The following is a 27,682-nucleotide window of genomic DNA, read 5'->3' as shown; positions in this document are numbered from 1 at the left end:
GTCATTTTTATTAAGTTGAACAGCGACAGGAAATGTGACCAGAGTGCCTTTCTTAGCATCTCCTTGACAAGAGAACAATACATTATGCCTGCATCAAAATACAGTATAAATTACATTTGATCAAAAGCTTGGCTCCGTGGACTAATGCCGTTTCAGCTGTACAAGCAGCCAAGAACCCCGAGCTGTGACTTAGTATGGATGTCTGAAAGAGGAATGATGAAATTTACATGAAATATCATGCTTTCAACAGAAATCGGTATTGGCTAAATTCCTCATAACCCTTAATTTACAGTACATTTCTAGTAGTGCTGAACCCTCTTGGCTTACAAAAAAAATGAGACATGAGGTGGCCCTCAAAGGTAATGCAACATAATTGATCAATCATGAAAATACGTTACACACAGACAAAAACAGAATTCAAAATGAGGCTGTTGGTGGAACAAACCAGCTCAAATGAGTTCAGATCTTCCTTTGCACAGACACTGAGGACGCCGTCGCAGTGCATGCAAACCTTCTTAGTACTGAGAGTATTCCTTGGATGAGAGTTTTGCAATGATACGCTCCAGCTGTCTCTTTGCTTCACACTGGGGGAAGTTACTCATCTCATAGTACTGCGGGGCAATTTTCACCAGCCTAGGAAAGAAAGCAAGTAAACATTAGTCACAAAAATTGTCTTCAGTGTTTACTTGTGGGAGAACGCTGTTCTTCCATATTCACGTGGTGACGACCAGTGCAGGCTCAACAAATGCGATGCTTAATTGTACAAGGTCACAGAAGGGGGGAGGGAAAGACGGGTAGCAGGCTGATCGCTGTACAAGTGTGTGCAAACACCGGTGAGAAGACAAACAAAACATTTATCTGAAAATGGAGAAAACGATGAATGTGTGGCGCCTGTCAGTGATATTCACACCTACTATATGAGGATTGCTAACAATACGAAGGACTCTGGCATTTATTAGAATTGTAAAGATATATTTCTGTTCAATAGCAAACTCACTGTATAAACTCAATCGTAGCTCACTGATCAAATCTTGAATGTCAATAAAGTGAATAATATTCCTTCAATATCAACAAACTGAGTAAAGAATGAAGAACACAGACATCAGCCAGTGTCAGTCCTTCCTCCTGCCCCCACTCCGCCTCCCTCTGCTGCCAATGGGATTCACTGCCTGCAGGTACCGCTGGCAGACGGAGGAGGGCTGGTTTTTTCTCAGCTGGCAGCTAACTTTACAAGACTTTGCCAAATTTTAAGATACCTGTCAAACTGAGCAAAACAGTTCGACTACATATAGACAGCTGTCGTTTTAGCTTGTTCATAACAATCAGCTGTTAAGACCACTCAGTGCTGTGGTTGTGTAAAATAGTGGTTCTTCTTGCAGAATTCAAGCTAACATCAAATAAAATGATAAGATATGTATTATACAAGCAAAGGATTTAAGTATTTACGTGTTTTAAATGTCTTTAAAACATATCACTCCGTAGCTACCACTGAAACGTACCACTCTGGTTTGATGTCAGTGCACGTGCGGATGTAATTCTTGGTGGTGAGCACAAACTCGTTGTAAAGCACCCACTCCGGCTTGTGGTCCAGCACAGTGGAGGGGTGCAGCTGCACGACCTGGTTGTCCTTCGCCGTCAGGTAATGGCCGGTGCGCTCCAGGTGAGCGACCTGTTCACACCACAGAGAGAGACGAGGGTCACTGCCAGTAACAAACTCTGAGATCCAGTTCAGGCAGAAAGACAGGAAAAACAAACACATATAGGCCTGTTAATGGTGCTTAATTCAATTTCTGTCTGTAATTTAACTATACAGACCCATCAAAACCTCATTAGTAAATAACTAATATTTCGATCCAACAACAGCCTGACGTTGACAACAAATTTATTTGTAACCAGGAGAGATTTTCCCGACTTTGTCGGTAAAGCTACAGAGGTTGTTGTGATTAACTCCGGCAATCAGTCTCAATAAAGGCCTCTTCCAACAAAGACATGATTCAAATGCTGTGAAAGCTCCAACATGAGCTGCAAATTTGTCTCTGAGATAAAGGTTAATGTTGACAAATATTTAAATATTAACACCATAATTCAACTTGTCAGGTTGCTTGTTTGAGGTAACCCCGAAAATGGCTTCTTGCAAAATGCCATTTGTTTCCTTGAGCGAGGAGCAAATAGACTTGATTTCTTTTTATGTGTTTAAAAGAAAGCAGCTGTGTGTGTGCGGGTGTTGATATGTGTGTGTGTGTCTGTGTGTACTTTAAAGGCGATTATCTCAGCTGCACTTTTTGTCACTACTGGGTTATGCACAAAAACACTACTTTTTCAAATGATCAAAGTTAACAAGAGCAAACAGCAGTGAGCATCAGAATAGCAGCGGAGCTGAATATTAAGACTGCATCTACACACACAGGGGAGAAAAAGTACAAATACAATCTGCTTTGATGAGCAAAGAACTTCACTGAGGGACCCTGATGTGACGAACCTGCATGAAGAAGCCAGTGACCAGCGCTCGGCGGATGTTGATGTAGTAGTCTCTGCTGCTGAACTCAGTGCTCCGCCGCGGCAGGCTGAAGCGGTCCATGATCCTGGACAACTGCTGGCGTACGTTGTCTGCCGACATCAGCGAGCGGTAGTTGACGAAATTGTCATAGCACCACTGAGTGGACTCGTGGTCTGTGTGAGACAAGCGCAGTTCAGAGTTGAGGCCGAATGGCGAAGACATGACGCTATCAAGAGTGCATGTAAGGGCCGCTCACTTTGTTTAAAGGCGTGGTAGACGTTGAGCAGCGTCATGTGGTCCCCGTCGATGTGGGCGAAGCGCATCTTGGACTCGTCGGCAACCTTCTTAGCCTCCGTGGGTCGGACGAAGCACTGTGGGACTAAACAAGGTTGGTATAGGCCCCAACACAGCCGCCCATAGGGATAAGTTAAGCAAATCCCACAGAGAGGAACAAGGCCTCAGCTAACAGAGAGGCACAGAGCACTTCACAGGGCACACTGCATGTGAAGTGTTTGTGGTGGGAAAGGAAAGGAGGAGGGTCAAAGAGGGGAGAAAGATGGGTTTCTCCATCCTGATGAGCTACATTACGGCTTTACACGAGATATAGCAGACAGATGACGAGCATCCTATCTTACAGACCTGACACAGAAGCAAGATAAAAGTGGAGCTGACCCAGAGGACTCTGGTTCTGTCGTCTCCCCTCTGTGAACTCGCTCTGAGTTGCTTAACGTCAAACCTGCTTGATCGTGGCCTTAATGGGGAAAAGCTGTGTTTATTGAGCCTTGTGGTTGGGTTGCTGTGGCGGCACCGTCCTCAGGTGTACTTTCACTGCTTACTCTAATGAACTCAGCAAAAAAAACTGCCGTCCTGAAACACCTGCTTTAAGTGCACACCACGTCCAAACAGCTAGTTAAATCCATTTCCCCGCTCTCAAAGACCCTCGCGCTCCCTTCAAAGGCGCCAAGATTCATCTCAATGAGCAGCATTCTGCTTTGGCAAGCCTAAAGAGCAATTACTGCTGTAGCATGCTGGTGCTGCTCCAGCTACACCTATACATTTAGTACAGACATGTATTTTCCCCCGTCCAAACAAATAATAGCTGACACCCCTGACTTTATCCTCTACTTGCCTTGTATTTAAGTTCAGTAAGTATACATTACATTTCTTCTACATTGATTTTGACTTCTGGGGTCTATCTATTGTCCAAGCTGTAATTAAAATTTGTGGTAATGTTACGTTCAATAAAACTTCTAATTATCCAGTTAAAATAATCATTTCCAAAGAACTAACATAAACACAAGGGGTCAAGGAATGCAAACACATTTCAGAGACTGAGAAGATAAAGAAGCTGCTCTGTATATTTCCTTTCCGCTCATAGGTCGTTTCTGCAGCACGGTCCACGAGCACAGGAAATGGAAAGAGTAGCAGCTCAGACCCACACAGTGGGCCAGCCCTGAGCATTACCTGACAACATGGCAGTGATGGAGAGGACCTCGTTTGAACAGTTGAATTCACAGCTGGCGATGACCATCTTGGCCAGCTGGGGGTCCAGGGGGAACTCTGCCATCATGGAGCCCAGCTCCGTCAGGTCACCGTCGTCATTGAGCGCCGCCAGGTAGTTCAGCAACTCCAGGGCTCGCATCAGGGTCTCTGGGGCTTGAAGAGACAGAAAGGGAGAGGTGGGCCATTAGCAATGTTCCAAGCCCATGGGCAAGACACACACAGATGAGGGAGAGAGAACAATTTGCAGAACTGTCATTTTTTTAATCACAGCAAAACTTGAGAAGAAGAACAATTTGGAGCCTTTTCATACACCTGTGTCAGGATTGATTAATACTCAAGCACTGCAGAGCTGATTTCAGCCACTTAAATGTGACTATTTGCTGCTTTTTGAACAGATTTGAGAATTGTGTGAATATCTTCAGGTTTGAAATTGTTGGTCAGATTAAACAAGACATGTGAATAAGTCATGTTGGGCTCTGGGATATAATAAATGGACAATTTTCAACTGACAATGACAAAGCAATGGATTACTTGAGAAAACAATCGACAGATTAATTGGTCATTGAAATAGTAATTTGTTGCAGCCTTATTTATTATTTATGCTTACGGTCCAGCTTAAAGGAAGGGTGCAGCTGTACGACTCGGTTGGCCTTCCCTGTCAGGTAATCTTCACAGTCCCACTAAATAATACATTTGTCTACTCTAGCATTAGATCAAACTATTTCAAGGATGGTCTGACACACTTTGCTGGAAAAATGAAAGATTTATTTGAAATTTGGCTGGTCGAGCGTTTAAAAATTAAATGCTGTTTGTGTCTTCACACTCAATTGGCTTCGAGACTGAGGAATGTTCATTATTTTTAAATGTAAGTTCTCCATAAACACAGTATGCGCAGTGTGCAAACCTTCACATTCAAGCAACTAAATAACAAAACATACATTTTCCAAATGATGGAACAACATTTACATCAAAAATAAAAATGTGAATGATGGCAAATGATTTATTTTTAGCCGAGGAATATACAGGAAAGTTCAGCTGCTGCTTGTCGGCACAGTAGCAGAGAAAATCTGCAGCCTGATCAACCAAATTTGACAGAGAGAGACAGAACGGAGAAGAAAAGAGCTGCTGCACTCAGACCTTTAACAGAAGACAAATGCAAGTTGAAACAAAGACACAAACAAAGGGAAGCTGTTTTGGGGTTTAGTGGCAGGGAGCATGGGGTCAATCAAAATGAGCAGGCCTTCTGTACGTGACGGCCAGAGTTCCACTAGACAGCAACTTAGTGGAGAAGTAATCATGACAGAGCTCATTTTTCATCCCCCTCTCAGGCAATCCTTAACAACGAATGCAATTACAGGGGAACTTTCTACTTAATGCTTCAACACAAAAGGCTTCCACCGTTTGGTTAAAAGATTTTTCCTCCAGATGCAATTATTGACCTTTGGCTCCCGAGAGCTGGAGCCTAATGACCAGTTGCATGTTAACTGAAAATTAGCTCCAAGCGCTCGCTGCGGTGTTCGTTCACTTTCATTTCTCTCAAGTGCGCCCAAAAAAATTCAATTTCAAACAGCAGGGAGGCATTTTTTTATGATTAACAAATATTGATTTGGGGCATCAAAGCTACTTTTTTACACAAAGTGAGCGCAGGCCAAATTACTTACCAAACAGCAGTGGCTTGTGTGGGGCTAAACAAAAGGTGAAAATCTGATTTCCAAGTCCTGCTAGCATGATGAACCAGTGTGGAAATTCAATCTATATACAACGCGGCTCATCAGAAAGTAAGTATTGACTGCCTCGACACACAAGAATCCGATATATTAACCAAGGGCCAAATCAATGAGACGAAAGGCTAAAGGTACATTAAACCACATTGGCTTTGAAAGGTACTTCTTTGGAAATGTCACAAGGCAAATGAATCCCACCCAGCCAAGTCCTTGTGTAAATCGCTACTGATTTCTTTTGGATTTTCCATTTGGTTGGCTGGCTCACACCGTCGCTCCTGTGTTTAGTGAGCGAGGAGCGAGCTGGGAAAGAGAGAAATGAACTAGATATTTGAGCATTTCACAGTAAAACGGAAAATCAAGGCTCCCATCGAGGTGTGGACAAGCTCGAATGGGAAAAACACCATCATCAGGGAGACACCACCTAAACACAAGCTGACTGGACTTGAAATTTAAACATCAAGAGTCAACAACAGAAAATGTAAGTTAGCCTAGCATTACCGCGATAAACACTGTGGTCTCAAACCAAGCAGCTTTTGACCATAAAGACGACAAGACTATTCACCAACCACCCATTTAGGGTTTGAAACATGCCCAAAACAGATTAACGAAGCAGTCGGACCAATAAATATAACCCGTAGCATCTCAGAACTCATTATTTCAACCTGTGTTCCTCGACTCTGCAGAGACACTTCTCAGACCTGTCCATTTACTCTGAGGTGAGCCTTTGACACAGCACATCGAAATTGATCCACTGTAAACGAGATATTATAAAGCTCCAGGAACTCTCTCAGGCTCAAAGCAGGCTTCATTCATTGCACTGAACTAGGTCCGGTGTGCTCAGGAGCTAGTTAGGAGAAACCTTCTGCCGCGAGTGGATCGAATAAATAAAAGGTAATCCTCCTCTTTTCCTTCACCCCACTGTTCCCAGTTAGACTCGGCAGACAAGGCCAATCCCATATGTTGACGCTTACCCTTGCGTTTTGTGAGAAATGTGGGGGTGGCGGTGGAGGTCAGTCACGTTTCACTGGAGGAATATAAAGGGAAGGCAATAGCTAAGGTGATAGCGCCGCTATTGATGTAACCAATTTCATTCTCAAAATGGCGTTTGCCACAGTGGACGGGGAGAGATGGGTTTAATCTCAGAGGTGAGATGAAAACTATATTATGGTGAGAAAAGGGGGGAGGGAGGAGGCGGTTAAGGATAGGAAAAGGAGGGGTGGTCGCCTCGGGAAGACATGGGAACACACACTCTCCTGGAGAATGCCATAACTTGACGCCTCAATGAGACTCGGTCTGTTTTTTGGCCTAGATCCAGCATGATTCAGATGTACAAGAAATAAGAAATGCAGAGACAGAAACATAAATTGACTGATCAGCCAGAGTACTAACTCCACACATCACTCTCTTTCCACCCTCTCACTTTGAACAGCAATAATCTTAACTTTAAGTAGACTGCTCATGAAAACTGCATAACGCTGCTGTGTAGCCCATGTCTGTCAGAGCACTTACGCTCAAATCTCCAAACATTCAGTTTGCAGCATTTGATATCTGCCAGGATCATTTTATCTCGGCTTTGTTGTTTTTCCCAAGCTCCCAAGCGACACAGGCAACCCAGATTTGATATTGTACATGAAACAACCACAGTTCAACTAAATGCAGATTTCATAGCAGTTTGTAACTGCATTTGCAAGGATTCAGATGGCACTGATCAAAATCAAGATCTCTATATTATTTGATATTGAAGTTTCAGACATCAGTCGTGTTTGTTTTGCTGGTGCTGTTAGCTGTATAACTACAGAAACACTTGTGAAGTGGGTACTTTGTCAGAGAGGCAACAGAGGAGCAACTGGTGTATCTGCTTACAGCGCAGCCAAACTAAACATAGTTTTAATGAAAGGAAACAGAATGTGTTTTGATGCTGCATGCCGCAGAAATAGTTAATTGAAAATAAAACATCCCTTGTGTGTGAAAGCAATTTGAATCCAGTGAGCAAAGGGTGTACCCCGCCACCAACAATGAAAACTACACAGAAAAGTAATTACAAAATGTAAATGCACTGGCTATAGCTGCAAAAATGATGACCACAAATATTCTCAGGAATGGGGTCACATTTCTTGAAAAACGTCCAACTTTAGATTTGACATGTACAGATTCATATTTAATCATGAAAAAAGTTTGTATTTTTTTCATACTAACCTGGCGGATCCATGAAGTCGAAGTGCACCAGGTCATCAATACCCAGTTTCTTCAGCTGCAGCACCACAGAGCCGAGATTAGACCTCAGAATCTCTGGATACGTGTTGTCCTGCGCCGGTTAAGAGGTACAAGAGAAACCCAAGGAACAATTCAAAATGAATTAGTTAGGGTGCTTATTATCTCCTCATGCGTCGCTCATATGTCAACTTGAACAGAGACCGGGAGTCTAGGGCATTTGAAGGGCTATTTAACTTGTTTAAAAAATTCCCTTTGCCACTCAGCGTGACATGAAAGAATTAGCCTGTTAAAGTGGAGAACTGGGCCTCCGCAGGTTCATTTGTCACAAGGTGGCTGCTTCGTTAACACAGGTTAGGAGGAAGGATGGAAGCAGTGTGGTTTGGCACCAAGCTCTTGGAATTATAATTCTGTTGAACTGGGAATCAGTGAGTTCAAAGAGCAAATATTGCATAATAGAGAGCTTTGCCTGCTAGAGTGCTGCTTTGGGGGAATATAAAGTGCTTGTGGCACCGAAGAACGAGAGAATCAAACACCTCATAGAATTTCTAACCATTTTCAGAGAGTCTTGTTTCCTACCTGCATTTCTGTCTTGTAAGCTTTCTCCGTGTAAAGGCGGAAACACTTTCCTGGCCGTGTCCGTCCGGCACGACCTGCCCTCTGCTGGGCTGAGGCCTTGCTGATGGCTGTGACCAAAAGGGATTCCACTCTGATACGTGGGTTATACACCTGACAGGGTTAAAATAAGAAAAGCTCAAATTATGCATGTTTTTTTTTTTTTTAAGAAAGCAGTTCAACACATGCTAACACCCACAATCTACTATATATAAACAAGCAGCTAACAAAAAATGTACCATAACATACAAACACAATCCGCCATAGTGCGTATATAATCTCTTTTTGCGGCATGCGTATGACTTGGCTCCAGGCTGGTGAAATGTCAGAGGAATAAATAACTGGCTTTTCCATCTTTGCCGTTGTCAGGTGTGCACTGCTGTGTTTATCTGGGGATTCTCAGGCAACAGACACAGATGATCGCAGCAGATAACGAGCGGTGGGTGAAGATGGGGGTGGTGTGGAGAAGAGGGAGGCTAACCTTTTGCTTGGCAAATCCGGGATCAATTACAAACACCACCCCATCGATGGTCAGGGACGTCTCGGCAATATTTGTTGACACGACAACCTGTGAAAATGAGAACAGATGGGTTCAGAAATGATCCACCCGGGGTATCTGGAGGGACCGACGAGACTTCAGACTCTAGTGCTAGACCTTGCATCAAAGTATTTTCAGTCAATTTTACATATGGTCTGAATGCAAGCATTCAAATACAGAGAACTCAACAACTGGTACATTTCAGGAATTATGGTCCTGACTTTTGTTGAAATATTCGAAAATAAAGTGCAGAACTACATTTGCTGATTGTCATTCACGAATTAAAAAGAGCTTTTGTACAATGAAAAAGTGTAGTGCTTTCCTACAGTGGAGCAGTTCAGAAATCAAAGTAATTCTTAAGCACGAGTAAGAGGAGAGACAAACAGGCTCAGATATCAGCTTTGCTTTAACTTGAAAACTATTCCCTGATGTGAGCCAGTTGACTGAAGAAGCTTGTAGAGCTGTCACTTTAGTGCGCTGTACACATGCTGTCTAATGCAACCCAACAGGGGAGTACCGCAACAGTTTCTGCAATCAAGTTCAATGTGCTTTCAACGTATTTGTGGAGAGAGCTGGCTTGGTGCTTAGTGTCCCATCCAAATGCATTACCTCTGGCCTTTTTGTGTTATGTGTATGTGTGTGCATGAGGCTGGGGGTTCTGGCCAACTGCCCTCAGCATGCTGCTGGTTTTGTCGAGATGTCAGCTTCTCTCTCTTGCAAAGCTCTTCCCAGAGTTTTTCAGAGTCACAGAAAACAGTTGATGTAATGGGTCCTCTTAGGTGGCCTGCTTTTTAACACATTGGGAGCTCTGCAACGGTTACATCCGAGCAACTTTTCTTCCCTCCAAATGAGGGCTGCTGTAGATATTTCATGTGAATCCAGCACAGTCTCGAGAAATTTGGAACGCGGCTGTCTGCGGACATGCCAACTGTGCACGGCTCATTGTCGCTGATTGGCTCTTGCTGTGTGCTACGCAATGCTGGCCCCTCCAAAGCTGTGTCTCAAGCACATGCAGTGGCAAACAGCATTGCAAATATTTTAAAAACATAACCTGCCCACTAGAGAAGTGCGATAGATTGTAGGAGCTTTTGAGATTTGACAGCAATTCTTTTTTTCTCAATTAACTTAAAAAAAAAAGTCAAAAAGAGGAGTTGTATTCCAGTTTGTGGTTCAGACATGTTAAAATATGGAAACTGCATATTGTGTGACAATATGTGGTTAAATTTGGTTGTTTGAGTTGAACAGGTTTGTTCAATGCTTTTCACAGACGATCCGTGTACCCTGGTGTTATAAAGTCATGAAAGAACCCACCAAATCTAAAGCTGGATTTATACACACTAACAAAAATATGAACGAACAGTTTTGTTTTCACTCCCATTTTTCACAAGTTGAAATAAAAGATGCACTATTAATTCTTTGCCCACAAAAGGTTTATTTCTCTCAAATTCATTAATAAACTTGTTTCAATCTGTCAGTGATAACTTCTCCCTTGTCAAGATAATCCATCCACCTTGCAGGTGGGTCACATCAAGATGCTGATTAAACAGCATGATTCTTGCACACGTGTGTGTTGGGCTGGTCACAATGAAAAGCCACACTGAAATGTGCAGTTTTATCACACAACACAAAGCCACAGATGTCACAGGTTTTCAGGGAGCATCCAGTTGGCATGCTGAGGGGGGGGGGGGGGGGGGGGGGGGGGGGGTGTCCACCACTGCTGTTGCCCGTGAACTCAATGTTCATTTCACAACCATAACCCGTCTCCAACGTTGTTTATGACAATTTGGCACTACGTCCAACTGGCCTCACAACCACACACGATATCTAACCACGCCAGAACAGGACCTCCACGTTCGGCTTCTTCACCTGCAGGACTGTCTGAGACCAGCCACCAGACAGCTGATGCAACAGCTGGTTTGCACAACCAAAGAATTTCTGCAGAAACAACCTTAGTGAAGTCTATTTTGAGGCTCTTCCTCCTCACCAGGGTCTTTACTTGACAGCAGTTTGTCGTTGTAACTGACCTGAGGGGGCAAATGCCCACTTTCGATGGTATCTGAAACTTTGCGAAAGTGTTCTCTTGATGGATGAATCCCAGTTTTCACTCTACTGGGCAGATGGCAGTCAGCGTGCCTGTGTCATGTTGGCGACTGGTTTGCTAATGTTGCTGTGAACATAGTTCTGTGGCTAATATGGCTAGAAGCATTCATTGCTTACCCCAACGCTGGAACAATGCTGCCATGCTGAATATTGAGGGACACTGAAGAGAAACTGTGTGAACATTAAGCCTCATTTGAAGCCAATGAAATCACCAGAACAGTAGCATGGATGTGGGAAAACTGTCACCTTGCTTTCTGTGTTGCCTCACATGTCAGACAAGGTTATCGCCACATGTCATCCTGCAACGTGAGCTCAGCTGGTTTTGTTGTTGGAGGAAACCCCCTCTGCTGCGTGCCATGTCGGTATGTGTGTCTGCTGCTGCCATTTGTAAATGTACTTCATAGACATGCCCTGTGGTACACTGACTGCTATATTTACATAATAATAACAATATAGTTTGGGTTTTCTGCCAAAGCATATCATGTTGTGTCCGTCTGTTGCTGCCGTATGTAAATGTACTTGATTGACATGCCCCGTGGTACTGTGACTATTGTACTTATACTGTGGGTTTTTTGCCAAATAAATGCTGTTAATCCTACCCTAAATGAACCACATTATATTTAATCCTTAACATTATGGGGCTGGTTACTCCTTCCAAAATATTTGTAGGCCTATACCGCATTTTCATTCCGATTTGGAACCAATGAACATATCCATTATTTTTTTTTTGTTTTTTTACCGAAGGCGTGTCGGCTTACATTGTTAATAGAGTGAAAAGGGGTTGAATAATGCTTTGAGTGGAGTATCCCTTTTTATAAACAAATATATTTTAGGTCATACTGCCCACCCCTACCATATTCTGAGGCCCATTGTTGTCCCAGCCATCAACTCATGTTGCTGTATAACGATGCACGGCCCCATGTTGGCCACCATCAACAGCCTGATCAACCCTATGTGAAGGAGATGTGTCACACTGCATGAGGCAAATGGTTGTCAAACCACAGACAACGGCTGGAATGATATGCTTATCTCACAATACCGCACAATGCTTAAAGAAGTATTTCGGTTCTACGAGTACTGTGATTTAATGTTACAATTGTTTGCAATTGGTTGATTTTGTAACACCAGATCATGGGGAAAAGATGAATCACACACACTTCTCAAGACTGCATATCAGGAGTCTTACATATCGGACTTCACTGCATGTAAACGTTGTAAAAAAAAAATATATATATATATATACACACACAGACAAAAATACACACTTTTTTTAAAGTGCTACATTCAGCTGTTCCTGCTCATCAAACGAGTGCTGTAAGAACAATAAGCTGTGTATGTGCTGCCCTCTCCTGGCATGCGAAGTCTCCACCTAGTGGTGGCTGTATTTTTAAACCAATTAGAAATTTTGAGTTTTGACCCTTTGAGGGTGCTGTAGCAGATTGCTGGTAAGAATGAGCATACCTCGTTTTATGTCAAGCATGTTCAGTAAAGCAGATCGTTTGGGAAGATAATATCACGGTTGCAAGGCTAACTTCTGTTTCCATGAGTTAATGCTAATTCCCAGTATGTGTTTGCATCGAGCTAACAATACCACTGTCACACCGCAAAGGTATGGGAGTTGATTTAAACACCAGGGCAGGTGTCGCTCTCAACTGTCCTTAGTCAGGTAGAGGAAAAACAAGTGAAATGAAAAGCTGACTAGTTTCTGAGAATAGGGAAAGTGGGGAAACTGTGAACCTGCACCATCTCTCAGTCTCAGATCTTTTTCAATTATTCCCAACAGCAAGGCTGTTGATGAGAAATGACAACTGATTCCGAGCAAATAATAACAATAAGAAGCAATCTAATGAGTCACAACATCCTATGGGTCTCTTGCTTTCAGCACATACACAAACAGAGGGAGGAGAGGAAGGCAGATTTGCAGCTGCACTCACGCGAACCTTGACCGCCGCTAGGATGAGTTATCCTTATATAACAGCTGAAACAGACTGGACAGAGAAACCCTTTAGATTCATCATAGCACTTGAGACTGTGGTGGCCGGGTCATAGCCCACTCTACTGGCAACTGCCACTCCAGTGTCATAGCTTAATATACGAGTGGGTGTTTGGAAAAATGCCTCTCCACAGTTCAGAACCTTTTCCTTGCTCACTTGCTCAACATCGACCACGACAGGAACAAGCTGTAGGCTGACCTGAGCAGTCATTTGGTGGTAGCCATCTGCTTTCTTGGTAGTCCTCATGATGAAAGCACAAAACCAAACAGTTCTCTGTAGTCTTGGCTCATACAGGTCCAGAGAAGCAATTTTGCACACTTGACACACTTCTTTTGTAGCTGTGCCTCCTCAGCTGTCTTCAAGCTGTGAGCCTTACAGACTTTTAAATCCCACCTTTTAAGCGAGGATTTCTCTCCAGCATGAGAATGCCTGACTGTTTAGTTATTAATGCCAAGGAGGGCCTTTTTTCCCCCCTCATTGAGCCCTCGACCTCGGGTAATTCACCTGTCGAAAGGCACATTCAACATAGTATTCAAGCAGAGGAATGAAGAGATGACAATAAATTCCTGTATGAAGCTGATCAGACAGCAGTATCTGGCAAATGGTTGGGTTGTTATTCATGTATTTCTTGGCTGAATAGCTGTCTGGATCTGATTGATGTGAGCACTCCATGACAAATTTGAGATGCTTAATTTTGATAGACAACTGAAAATTTTATGGGCTAAGTAACAGCTAGCTTCGTGGGGTTACACGAAGACCAACGGCTTGGTTCAAAGGTATGAGGTAAACTCCTTTCCCTATTTCCATAGTAGGAACTTACTGAAACGTCACCTAATATGTTTCCATTATCATGGTTCAACTTTTCTTTCCGCTGTTCTCCATCTGCTTAGGGGATGTGTTTTTAGAACTAAATTTCTCATAACTCAAAATTCAAGTTCCAGCTGCTTTCAGGGGTTGTCGACAGTGCTGTCAATCATGATTCGTCAAGCAGATGTGTTGTAACATCACAGCAAAGATGACTACAACAAACCATCACATCAGTACTGCATCTGTATTGAACTGGACAGCCAATACTCAAAAAAAAAAAAAAAAAAAAAAAAAAAAGAATAACAATGGCGAACACTTGAGAGCGGAGAGTGTGCGGTTACAAACGAAAAGGTATTATCAAACAGATAAAACCTATGGCCAGTAAGTGCAGGAAATGTTTTCAAGATCAAGGAAGATTACAGGGAAAGAAAAGAATAACAATGTGCGCAGTGAAACAAGCTGAAAAACTATGAAGTGACTTGACACACTGGATACCATTTTCATGTAAAATGATAAAGCACCACTTCTGATACTGTCATGCCAAACTCATACCCAGACTGTAAAATACAGGGAAAAATCAAGGAACAATCTAGTACCCAAGACTCACAAGGTTCCTAAAAGTTAAGTTTATGGGAAGCCCAAGGTAACAGGGTTGTTAAGTTCCTACAGTGAAAAAGGGCTGTCGGTGGTGCAAAGGTACAGACCAATCACGTCTTTAAGAAACCAATTAGTCACACATTGGCAGTCTGAAATGAAAGTGCCCCCCCCTATCAGACAGTGTCTCATGACAGCCTCTGTATGCCAGCAACCAACAACTCAGCAAGGAGTGAAAGGCATGGAATGCTTCAAAGCTAGGTGAGGTTGTCCTGCATGTTGGGACACAGTCAGTGCTCCAGCAGATGCCACACATGACACCCTCTCACATTTCATGATCATATGGGTGGCCTCATTGACTGCATTGATTCTGAAGGATTATCCGGGCTAGGGCCATTACACTGAACATAGGCTGGCTCCTTCCAGTCTGTTGCTGCACTGGATAATCCTGGCTTCTTCATCAGTAATATCATTAGAGCATCATCTCTGCATGTTATTTCTGGGTTATTACCTGCAGGAGAGCAAGTACTATGGCTAACACAGGCCATCTTTCACATTCGCTGGTGGGGAAACACAGCCTTGTTGACAAATAAAGCCTCCCCCCTCCACTGGGGAAAAGGAGAACGTGCCTCGAGCAGCGCCGATGCACCCACATTCGAAGCTCATTGAAATGGATGTGTGGCGCAATCGAGAGTGGCATTTGAGGGAATGTTCCAAACGTGACAATGCTAAAAGCAAACCGAACACTCATCACAGCACATTTGTCTTTGAGACGCTGGAAAGCAAAGTGAGATTATAATCTTTGTTTGTAATTAGTCAATTGCTGCCTTGGCTCTAAATGATTAAACTGTTCAAAAATAGAAGATCAGTGGCTTTCCTGGAGAAATGGAGCAATGACGAGCAAGTGCTTTATGTTAATTGAGGGGTGCCTAATGCAGTCATTAGCATGCAGAGTGGCAGACGTGGCGAACCTTAATTCTTTTTCACTACCTCCTCTTGGGCTAGCTTGGATGACATCTCTGCATTTTTCACTTGATCAGTCGCTCAAGTCAGTCATGGAGGAGAAGCACATTCACTTCAAGCACGGCAGCTCTGGATACCACCTCCACCAATTTATCGAGCAGCTAACAAATTATCTCGACGGGAAAAGAAGGTGCGTCGGCTCTGCTGTTCTGAAGCAAAAAGTGGCTGCTGGGTTAAGAGTTCAGAGGTCGCAGTGTCACTACATTCACTTTATTTCATGTATGAACTAAACTCATGGGAATCTGGGAGAAGTTGCTGCAAGATGTTCACCGAGAGGAGGAAACAATGTTATTCAGCAAGCCTGCCGCGAGTCGGTCCAATGTATGCAAACTTACAGGGCCAAACAAGAGGCACTGCAAGAGTAATGTATGTAATACTTTAAACCTGTCCCGTTGCAACCATGGCGCTGTTTCATGTCAACATCCCTTTGAACAGCAGAGGCAAACACTGGGAATAATATTTGAACTTTTGAAAAAGATCTTATCCAACACTGGCTGATCAAACGACTAAGAATGCTGAGTCTCTTAAGCCTGTGCAACACACACGCACGCACGCACACACACACACACACATGCATGCATGCACATGCACACACACATGCACCCGCAATTCAAACAGAAAGCTGCAAGAGATGAAACTATAAAACTCAGCACAGTAAAGCAAGATGGTGCTATACTGTTTGATCCAAACCTCGTGGTTAATCCTCAGCCTGTGCCGTGCTAGAAATGTGAACTTGGTAAGACACTCGATCCCTATTTTATGGCGTATCTAATACTTTTTAAAATTCTGATTCATTCACATTGCGAGGAATCCTAATATTCCCAAAATCCCGCTTGGATTGAGCGTTTTTTAAGTATCGGAACGTGTTTAACTTTGACAGCCCATAAACATTTTCGCTGCTCATATGTCAGCCTGATCTGCCTCAATTAGAGGGGTTGTAGCAATGAGTCATTCATCAACATCATCCCCTATCAGATGCTGGCGGTGAATGTTTGCTCATTCACTGGCAGCGATGATATTCTGATATTCTGTCAGATCCCTGGCCAACAGTGTGGCAGCGCAGGTGGTGCTGCTACTCTGGTGATGAGCCCGTCTGAATAGAAACTGTCACACAAAAGAGAGGAATTGTCTCTGTGTCTGTATCAATAAGAGGATCATCCACTCCTCTGAGATTAAGTGATTCAGGAAGAAGACGACTTGTCTAATTTTTGATCAGCTCGTTTGAACGTACACCTTTCGCGTGGTTGCAGATGGCCGAGGTCTTGGGCCTCCGCTCCGAGCAGCAGGGCCTGTGCAAATGTGGTGGAAAGATAAAAATGACTGAGAATGCAGTACTTTCCTCAGGCTCAGAGGGCGTGAGTAATACCCCAGTTATAATTTAGAGCAGAGAATCACATGCTGACAAAAGCAGCATATGTTGTGTGAGTCAGTTCTGCGCTAAAGCTGAGAAAGGGAAAAAAATAAGTTTCAGTCCCTACCTTCCAGCTCTCCTCCTTTACCCACCGTATTCCCCATCTGGCCTTTCTACATCAACTCCACTCATTTTGTCTTTCACTTCTCTTCTCCCTCAAACTCCCAACATCAACCTCCTCCCTCTCAGTGTTTTTTGTCACAGCAAGGCAGTTATACCTTCCTTCCGATGGCGCCATTTGGTTTATTGGGTGGGGGTGGCTCGAAGATCCTCTGCTGCTGCTGTGGAGGCAACGTGGAGTACAGTGGGATGATTTTGATGTCACCGACTTCGGGCCCGAGGTCGTCAACCTCCCTCTTGATTCGCTTGCAGGCTTCATCAATTTCCTGCGAGATGGGAAAGCACAACAATGAATGCGGGCGTTGCTTGAGTTTGCAAAACAGCAAAGTGAAACAGGTTCTGAACAACACCTGGATAAACAATAGCAGTGAATCTGGATGACAGGGGAAGGCGAGGGGAGGTGGCCGGGGGAAACCGTGGTTCCCTGCTACAGTACATTTGTTCTAACTATCGCTCCATCTGACGGAGGAAATTAAACCTGGACTGCAGTATGCTTTGCCGAGCTCCCCGTGGCTCTGTTGTCAAATGCAGCAATCATGGAAAACATGGACGCGCGTGCTCAGAGAGGCGCACACACACACTGAGCCAGACAGACTCAAACAGGGTTCATTATTCCACAGTGCAGTATTGTAGAGGGGAATGTGAGATGAGACTGCAGCACTGATGCATAACCAGCGGCAAATCATGGCAGATCAGTTTAGTGAAGCTGAACGTTCTAGAGCCGGTGGGCTGGCAGACAGACAGAGGACCTGAGCAGCGCCAGGAATAAGGAAGCATCATAGTGAACACAGGGCTATGGCCTATTCTCGAAAGGCTTATTGGAATACACTATTAAATGTACTAAATATGCATACATATTCCACACGCACCCCCTGCTCATAACTCATTAACATGAAGACTTTTTTTTTTATTTCTCCCTATAGACACATACAGATGTTTAATGATCATATTTGAAAGTTTTAAGGAGTATGGCCTAAAACAACATATAACAGCTTTTTCATTTCTACATGACTCCCCACTGTTTAGAACAATTTTCTTTGTTTTGCTAACAACAATCATTTAATCCTCATGAAGCAGCAGTTAGTACATGTGTCACATTACAGCCTATGCTGTTGCACCACCTGCAGGCCCATGGGAGCAATGCAGCGAAGAGATGAATCATAAGGCACTGATCAGGAACTCAGATTCCCCAAATTACTTTACAGGTGCTCATAGACACACAATGGAATACACCAGAGCTCTACGTGCATACTTATTATTTAACAGGCCAACAAAACAATCCATAAAACTTTTTTGTTCCCTTTTCTAAAAGCACACCACGCTTAAATTAGTTTAAGCACAACCAGAACTGACTTAATTTCTACCAATGTGTGAAGCCTGTAACGCTCACCTTGACATGAGAAAGCACCACGGTGCTGTTTTCTGTTTTCCTTCTGGACTGCAAGTGTGTTATTAGCCCTGTTTGTCCCCTTATTCATCGCATTAAGTCAAACCCTGCTGATGGCCATGTGCCTCTTAATCAACACACTGACAAGTGGAAAATGGTAAATCTGAATGGATTGGTAAAATTAGCCTGGGTATTAATAGCCTATCAAGCCTCTGGATGCAGCAGCTGCCATGGAGAAAAAAATGGACCTCTTTGCCAAAGTGCTGGAAGCAAGCTGGCTGTGTATCCCTTTGGGACATCAAGACAGAGTGAGTGAGTGCGTGTGTGAATGTGTGTGTGTGTGTACACGTAGGGGCAGTTGGCCAGTGTTGGGAACCTGTCCACCAGCTCTCCCTGCGACCCCAGAAGCAACAATCTCTAGCCAAGCTAATAACCGGCACATTTAGGCACTCCTCTTGACTAGCAAACAACCCCCCTGCCAATCCCCATGTTTTGATGTTAGCTGCTGAGGGGGAAGCTTAAATATTAGGACTTATCTTTGCTCAACAGCTGTGATAAGTTTCGACTTTCTTGTTTGGAGTTGGTGCTTCAGTTCTATTTGTTTGTGGAAGCAAAATATCTCACAGAAAAGCTAAGAGAGAGGAAGAGGGTCCTGTGCGTTTTGCTTTCGTCTGATATAAATTAAACAGTCAGATAAAAAGAGTCTATGGCTTTGCCATGGATCTCCCTCCCAATCATTAGTCTACATCAAAGTTGCTGAGAGACTGAAGAGGTTAAGAAGCGCTCGAGGGATGCGCTGCAGCACCCTTTGAACACCCATCTCTGTCAGACCTACCACACATTAACTTCTTTAACCCAATTAGGAGGGGGTGATAATGAACTCGCTGTGGGAGTGCTCTCAGTAATGCTTTAGCTTGACAACAGTGCAGGGGGTGGGGGAGGGGGGGTTGTGGAATATAAATCAACAAATTACATTGAATTGCAAAAAACGTCTCATACATTGCCTGCAAATATGCAAATATGACTTTTCTACACACTCACAGTATCACACTATCAGTGTTTCTGGCCATCCGGGCAGCCGGGATACCACTAAATCTAAAATCAATTACCAGCTCTTGGTGGAGACCACTTCAAACACCATGCCCCTCCAATGACTTCATCCCCTTTGTAACAAGCCGCATATTGATCCTGCTTTGGCAAATGAAAACTGACGTAGCGCCACAGTCAAGCCGCTGTTGACTGACAAATAATTACTGCTAATAAACATCCTGTCACAAGGTGTGACCGGGGAAGCCAGAAAGACGCAACTATATGAGAGCTTTTAAAGATTCCTTGTGCAGATGAAAAATCGGTACTGTGTAGCAAAAGAGTCCAACATGTACCTTAAATCTCCAGAGCAATTTCTGTTGTGTTTACACCAGTTACATTCTCCTTTACAACCACAGGCAATCACATGGTCTCCAATACCATCAGAGTGCTGAGAGAGAAATCATACCAGCACAGGCACCGTTGGCTCTGACAGGCTTCTCCTGTGCAATGATCAGGACATTGAAACATTTGTTGGTGCTTTTCTGTGTGTGCGAGTGTGTGCGCATGCATGCATGTGTCCCTACCCTGCTGTGACCAAATTCATCATTTTGGGCATGAACCCTGCCCTCCATTACACATCAGTGGACAACATTTGCAGGGAGGGAAAAAAATAATAAATGACTTAATTTCAGAGATTCGTGGGAAGGGCAGAATCTGGGTCACTCCTAGTTTCCCCCCCCCCCCCCCTTTTTCCCTTCGCTGTGAAAAATCCTGGTGGTTCCCAAACAGGCACACTCACAAACATTAACATCTATCAGTCTGAGGATTAATCATTTTTTGTGCAGAGGAGTGCATGTGTGCTTGTCACTAACTCGTCTATGTAATTAGATTAATATGCACACTCTTAACTTGAGATATGTATAAAATCTTTGCCTTTATTATTATGCATGTATCCCGTGCTGAAACAATTAGTTGATCAATTGACAACCAAAAATTAAATTTCTAAATTGCTAACTATTTTGATAATTGCTTACTTGTTTTGCATTTTTTTTGCATAATTTTGTGGAAGGATGTACTGCATTTCTCTGCTTTCTATAACAGCAAATTTACTATATTTGTGTTTGGGAATGTTAGTCTGGCAGAATGTTATTTGAAATCTCATTTTGGGTTTCAGAAATCTGTGATGGTTACAATTTTCTGACAAAATCCTGACTATTGATCAAAAAATAACCAATTAATCAATAATAAAAAAATAATCATGAGCTCCTGTCCAGCGTGTATCTGATGGAAGTTTCACTAAAGACAGTTTTCCTGTATAAAAAGCTTTCTAGCCAACATGAACCCATCATTGTTTTCTGTTTACAACCACCACAAATCTGGCTTTTAGAAAAGAACAAGGGCACTCTGTGAAAAAATAAAAAGTAATTAAAAACCTATGGAGTCGTACCTCTTGTCCGGTGAGGAAGAGCAGAACGTCCCCTTCATCCCCCTCACACATGTGGATCTGGATCACAGTGCGGATGGCCGCCTCCAGGTAGTCCCGCTCCGGTTCCGGCGTATAGAAAATCTCAACGGGGTGCGTGCGTCCGGGGATGGTCAGCAGTGGGCAGCTGTCAAAATACACCTGGAATTTACCGGCATCGAGCGTGGCGCTCATGATGATGACCTGGACAGAGAAGGGCACAGGAGCAGAGCAGCAAAGTCTGAGAGGGACAATGTATTCATAAAAAGAGGTGAAAGGAAAGATAAAACTAAATGTAAAGACAGCAGAGTGTAAATGACTGCGGCGATTACGGGCATGAGCAATCAAGTGTAGAATGAGTTAACATTTTATGCGGCTTGATGATAATTGGGGATAAGGACACATGCTAATTGGATAAGGGTGCAACATACAGAATAGATGGAGAGTGCAAAAAGCTATGCAGGCGGGATAATGCTTTGAATCAGAATTTAGGATGAGGGCACTGGCACAAACCCAAGGTGGTGTCCATAGTGTAGAACTTGGCATTACACTCCAAGTCACTGACCTACACGGAGCTATGACAGTCCTTGTTCCTGATGTTGGGTACACAATGTTCTCTCCAGAGCCATTAGATAGAGCGCATTAGGATTCTGATGGGAAACACGTCTCCCATTTTCAATCTCAAACATTTTCAGGGGCCAGTGTCTCGGCATTTCGCTTTACGCTCTGCGAGACATCATAATTGCTCTTAATCAAGGCAAATTAAACTTTCAAATTTGGTAGGGGATAGGGATGAAGGAGATAGAGGGGTGTGGGTGGATGATCATTCCCAATAACCCTAGACCTCATTTAACAGTCCGCGAACAACAATCTAACCTTTGATTCCACGCTGACAAACAACTAGTCATTATCCATCTGCTTTATGAGAATGATGTCTGGCACACTATGCCTATAAAATTTCTGCCTGCCTGGACGCTCCCATCCGTGGCGACAAGTTGCTGTTCTCCCCCCCGGTTGATTGGCTTAAAATGGGGCTGACTCAGGGAGCTACCTCCAATAGTGCTGCGGTGCAGAATAGATGTTCATTTCTGAGCCCAACAGCTCAGTTTTCTTTTTTCCACAACAGATACACAGCTGTCAGACACGGGGACAGTGACAGGAAAAAAAAATGTGACAAAAAGAAGGAGTGACAGAAGAGGGACATTAACACTCGCTGTTACTGAATTTATCCTCAGGGGAAGTAATATTCAGGGCTTTAACTGTGTTTTGTAGGCAGAAAGTGGGGCATATTTGTTGAACAAATCAGACGACTGTCAAGGGTACTTTCAATACCAAGCTTAGAGATAAGACAAAATAAAAGTGAAGTAGACTTGATTTCCAGAATAAACAGTGGCTGTAGGTGCTGGAGAAATGGTCTCATAAAGATTTAGGGATCCAACACTAGCTTTAAAATTAATCCACCTGCTATCAAAGGCAATGCCGATCCTGAAACTAAGGCCATAAATATAAATATTGAGAAACATACTCGATGAACTCAGCATATTTCTACAAACGGTTTTTACCTTGAGATCAGGCCTCTGGCGGACCACCTCCTTCAGGACCCCCATGAGGATATCGGTGGCTAATGTGCGTTCGTGCGCCTCGTCCAGGATGATGACACCATAGCGCTCCAGCAGAGGATCATTCATGGCCTCCCGCAGCAACATCCCATCTGTCATGTACCTGTGTGAACAGAAGAAATGCAGGTTTATCATCACATACAACAACCTCATCTGAATAAAACAATGCTTAGAAATGATGGAATGAGGAGAAACCCCCCCCCCCCCCCTTCAAAGTGCTATGGGCAGAACCAGAGTTCACACAGATAGGGGCAAGACAGATTCACTGGCTTACAAGTACTTTTTCCAGCACTCTTTTATTTTCAGGGATGAAACTGCTCTCTCTGCAAATGTCCATCTGTTGCAAGAGAACTGCGCATATTCAATAATGGAGCTAATGATCTAAGACCATGATCAGTCTCAATGACAACAACAACAACAAAAAAAACTTTCATTTTGAGTTAGAGACCAAAATATCTGATGCAGGTTTATATGCATGCCTGGAGCTCATTGCTAAAAACTGACTGGAGATTTGAAAATACGTATATAAAAAATATATTACGGACTGCATAATTTATTTTTCTCACAAAATGTGGCTCATAACATACGTGTACAGCTACATTCACAGTTTATACTGCTGACCTCAGTCCATCCTGACTGCAGGCAGCTCCCTAACTCTCACCTGCCCACTCACTCGCTCCACCACGCAGCTCAAACAGGTGTGGCGCCACAAACTGTCAAGACTGTTTTTCAGCACAATTTCGGATGAAACTTTTTGTCCTTAACTTGGAAGTTACAGTGCACAGCAAGTAATATGTTTCATAAAAGAATTTGTCATTCTGTTCTACACTCAGTTTTATTAAAGTACTTTTCAAGGACCAAGTTAAAACATATCTGATTTTCAACGTATTCCAGAGCTTAAATTTCTGACTGCCAAGTTCACATACTTCATGCACCTTGTATGAACCCTGCAGAACATAAAGAAAGGTAAGGAAGAATGAAATCAAGACAAAGCTAAAAAAGTCAAACCCATCCTTTAATGCAAGTCAGTCAAGAGTTAACTGTACTCGAGAAAAAAAAGTGCACTAATTATGGTCATATCCACTTTTGCATATTTTGTGTTACTTTCAGAGCAGCCTGAGACTATTGAATCCGTTGTCAAGGCTCCTGTTAAGCTAATGGGCTCCGACTATTGTCAACTTCTTCAATTACAGCTGTGGGTCTGTGATTGGTTGTTTTCCAAAAGGTGATGATTTTTAACTAGCCTTCTTACTTGAGTACCGTCTTGGCAGAGCTGCAGTCCTCAAACCTGATGGAGTAGCCCACCTCTTGGCCCAGCATAACATCCATCTCATCAGCGACCCTCTGGGCGACGCTCATGGCCGCTACCCTCCTGGGCTGGGTGCAGGCCACAGCTCTCTTCGGCCCTGGCACTGAACGCACCATGTCCACACACCACTGGGGGATCTGGAAGACAGCAGACAAGTCAGGCTGTGCTTGAGCCGCACAGATGCATGCAAGGACGGTGATGTAGAAGGATGAAGATTACATAGTAGTACTACTTGGAAGTGCATGAATGCAGTATTCTATGTCCTGCAAAGCAAATATATATGAAAGTCATACCTGTCAACATTTGAACTAATGGTACATTCTTGTAAAAGAAGAACAGAAGCAGCTTGCCAAGAAAGGCCCAAATGAAGAGTCTTACTTCCACTCTATTAAGCTTGAGGTTTGGATGAGTGGTAAGATTTCAATCATCTCTAAAGGGCAGTCTTTAAAATGCCATCCAATCGGAAAAACAAAAAAATGCCAATGACAGGTTTGGAAGAGATAAACATTTCACAGGCAGTCTTAAAATCTGTTATTAGTACTTACAGGACCTGACCCTAATCATCAGGGTATGTCTGGAGGAATGTTGAGTCGGGCTGTGTGATTAATTGTATTACCATTGCAATTTCAGTTAATACCTGCGTGCAACCTCATTTTGAGCATGGCAGTAACTTAAACTACATTTGCAGTAAGTGAATGAAGGATTTTTTTGTTTTGAAATAGGTTTTCCCTGAAAATTGTGGTGCAACTGTAAAGCTAAATTAGTCTGCTTTTCTACTCATCTTTTATGTTATAGATATGATGCTTTATTCTAATTTGACAACATGAAACATTTGCTCTAAAATTTCCAAAAATACCATGAATTATTAAACTGCATCAAGGATTATTTTTCCTTTCCTACATTTCAAGGGTAATAACCACAGATGACTGTCCTTAAAGTTTCACATATGTATAGATACCTTGGTGAGCGTACTACGTGTACTTGTGGAGTTCAAAAATTCATGATGAATGTGGAGAATACAAATGTTTTCCAGCATCATCAAGGCAGAAAGCACTGACAAGATTACACCACTTAATTTAAGAAATGTTTGGAAGATAGTTTATATTCCCCTCAGGAGGAGGCAAAGGCTCAACCAGTGATTTTCTCTAATCTTCTCTCTTGCAAATTTTAAAAAACAGACAACCCAACGCTTTCAAGAACTTTAAATAAACTTAACAACCACACACTGTGAATCCACTCCACAGAGAAACTGTTTAAAATGCATCATTTGTTCATTGCACCCTGTTTTTTGTCATATTATTACACCAATTATATTATAGAATTTCCAGTTTGAGCAGTATTTTTATTTAATCTGACACACTGCAGTCACTTTAGGGGCAAATTACAACTCTAGTGCATCTTTATGGGCTGGTCATGGAAAAAATGCTGAACATTTTGCCTTTTACCTGTGTTGTCTTTCCAGAGCCCGTCTCTCCCACCAGGACAAAAGACTGGTTACGCATCAGGATCTCAGTGAAGCGCTCTCTGTACTCCCAGACAGGCAGCTGAAGCCGCTTCTTCAGGATTTCATAGTAGCGTGGCGTGTGGGGCAGGTTGGTGAAGGGGTTGATCTGCTGCTGAATAGGCATTTGCTTAAGGAAGCCTCCACTGCCTGCAGTTGGGATGCTGGGCACCCCGAGTGACTTCACATCTCTGTCCCTGTCACGGTCTCGATCCCGGTCACGGTCCCTGTCCCTCGGCCGTTCATCACGGTCTCTGTCTCTATCTCGGTCACGCCTGTGAGAGGAAGACGCATGAGGTCAAGATCTGATGAAGCTTTGCCACACAAATGAACCTATTTAACCTACCACAGAGACACAATATAACTCCAAATGACCTTAACACAAATGCATACACACACACACCCACGAACACTGGAAATGACCAAATCTTGGTAAGTCTGCCCGAGAAATGGTCAAGATTGAACCAAACGGAAAAGGCACAACATAAAAGAGACAGTGCACAAATGTTAACCCATGTCAAGCCCTTTTCTTGAAAATTGCATGATAAGGTCACTGCACGTTCTCATTCACAAATGCAAAAAGCACAGCCCAATCAACTGTAGCATGCAAAGGTCAGGAATAAACTGAAAGTCGACAATCCACATCATTTTCCCGGCTGGGGATTCATAAAGTCCTGTCTTATCTTATCAAGCACATTTGTTCTCCTACTGCAGAGAGACGGATTTAATGGCTTCAGACCAGAATGTGAACCCTTTCCACACACACATTAGCTGGAAATGGCTGAGCACAATGTTGACTTTCAAGGTACCCTAGAGCTAGGTGCTTCACAGCCAACTGCTGCAGTGGAGGTGGCTGCACACAGGCCAGATGTGGAAGATGGTGTGTGTGTAGCTCTTTGGTAGCACTAGGGTGTTAGCTGTACCAAAAAAAAAAAAGAATAAAAGCATACAATCAAAACATTACGTCCATCCAGCAGTGCAAATTAACTAGCAATGTATTGCATATTTCAGTATTTCTTATTTTTTAATTGATCCTTTGTATTAACACTGATGATTAATATTTCTTTTTAATATTTTGCAACTAATTCCCAAAACAACTGCGTACAGTATAGCAGAAATGAGCAGACAAAAAAAGTGATGCCAAGCACGACTTGGTAGAGAGAAGGGCCGCATCATCTGGTCTCCCTTCAACCTTACAGCTCGTCTGCATGTGCGCATCTCTAGCATTCACGTCCTTGACTGTGGGAGAGCTGCAGCCTGCACATCACATCATGCAAGACTCTTTTGTTTCAACACTAATATAACTGAATTCATCGTTCACGCGATGCATGCAACATCCATTTATCCCCCGTGGGGGTTGGTTTGCTTGTCCCACCCGTAAGGTCAAAGCGATGTCAAATCCAGGGCAGTGACCCTGAGCATGCTCTCCGTGACTTTAGCCTCAGCATCAGCCTGGTGAGGTCCTCCAACTTCTACAGGCTTACCATGTCTTGTCTAGACACATATGCACGCTCACCCGCTTTGAAAACTCATATAGAGACCTTGGCTTCACAGAAAAAGCCGATTGGCACTGATTCGGACATGGCTATGACATCTGACAGGGCATCCCGTATCTGCTAAGCGGCTAACAGCAGCCCGGCTAGGGGTCCTGTGTGTACACGAGCATTCCGCAAAAGCCACAGACCATAACAACAACAAGAGCTCATCATGACATGCTGACTTTGTGTCATGAAATTTATGACCTTTCCATTTTAGACACAGCACTTGATGTGGCGCTGACTAGCATGTAGCCACGTGCAGACCAGACCCGGATGGTGGCTCTCTGTTTGCTAACTTAGCTAACGTTACACTAGCCACTTCGCCTGATAACCACTGCGTAACCTTACCGTCCAGCAGCAACTTCACGCAGCTGGCTGGGTTTCCTATCATTACAACGATGAGCTTACATCCCCGCCAGTGCTAAATTACCAGCTAAACCTGCAAAGAACTACCGGTAGCACGGCGAGTTAGCAAGCAGGACAACAACAAAACAGCACGCAGCAAGCAAAATCACTGCAACGGCCAAACGCTTTTAGCGCCCACTGATGTTACATACCCATCAGAGGGTCTCTTTTTGCTCGACGAATAATCTTCACCCAAGTCTAACCGATGTCGCTTGAACATCTTGCCACCGGCATCCGTTCAAGCAGCTGCTTTAGCTGCTAATATACTCGCTCCATGCAGATTCTTCTCCCCCAA

At 43.4% G+C, this 27,682-nt stretch overlaps 1 protein-coding gene across 1 annotated transcript; it reads right to left on the bottom strand.

Moving 5' to 3' along the window:
- Positions 1-27,682, bottom strand: dhx15 (DEAH (Asp-Glu-Ala-His) box helicase 15). The gene is made up of 14 exons (XM_041965005.1): positions 27,540-27,682; positions 25,389-25,719; positions 23,887-24,080; positions 22,578-22,737; positions 21,001-21,219; positions 17,236-17,403; positions 9,032-9,118; positions 8,515-8,664; positions 7,921-8,029; positions 3,962-4,153; positions 2,754-2,876; positions 2,480-2,670; positions 1,500-1,669; positions 1-633 (listed from the first exon to the last, which is right to left on the bottom strand). The coding sequence occupies exons 1-14, from the start codon at positions 27,605-27,607 to the stop codon at positions 516-518; spliced, it is 2,280 nt and encodes a 759-aa protein (XP_041820939.1). The 5' UTR covers positions 27,608-27,682; the 3' UTR covers positions 1-515.

This window comes from Chelmon rostratus, chromosome 23, assembly GCF_017976325.1.
Source record: "Chelmon rostratus isolate fCheRos1 chromosome 23, fCheRos1.pri, whole genome shotgun sequence".
Taxonomy (NCBI): Eukaryota; Metazoa; Chordata; class Actinopteri; order Chaetodontiformes; family Chaetodontidae; genus Chelmon; species Chelmon rostratus.
The sequence above is the reverse complement of the archived record's forward strand: the minus strand, read 5'-3'. Positions and strand labels throughout refer to the sequence as shown.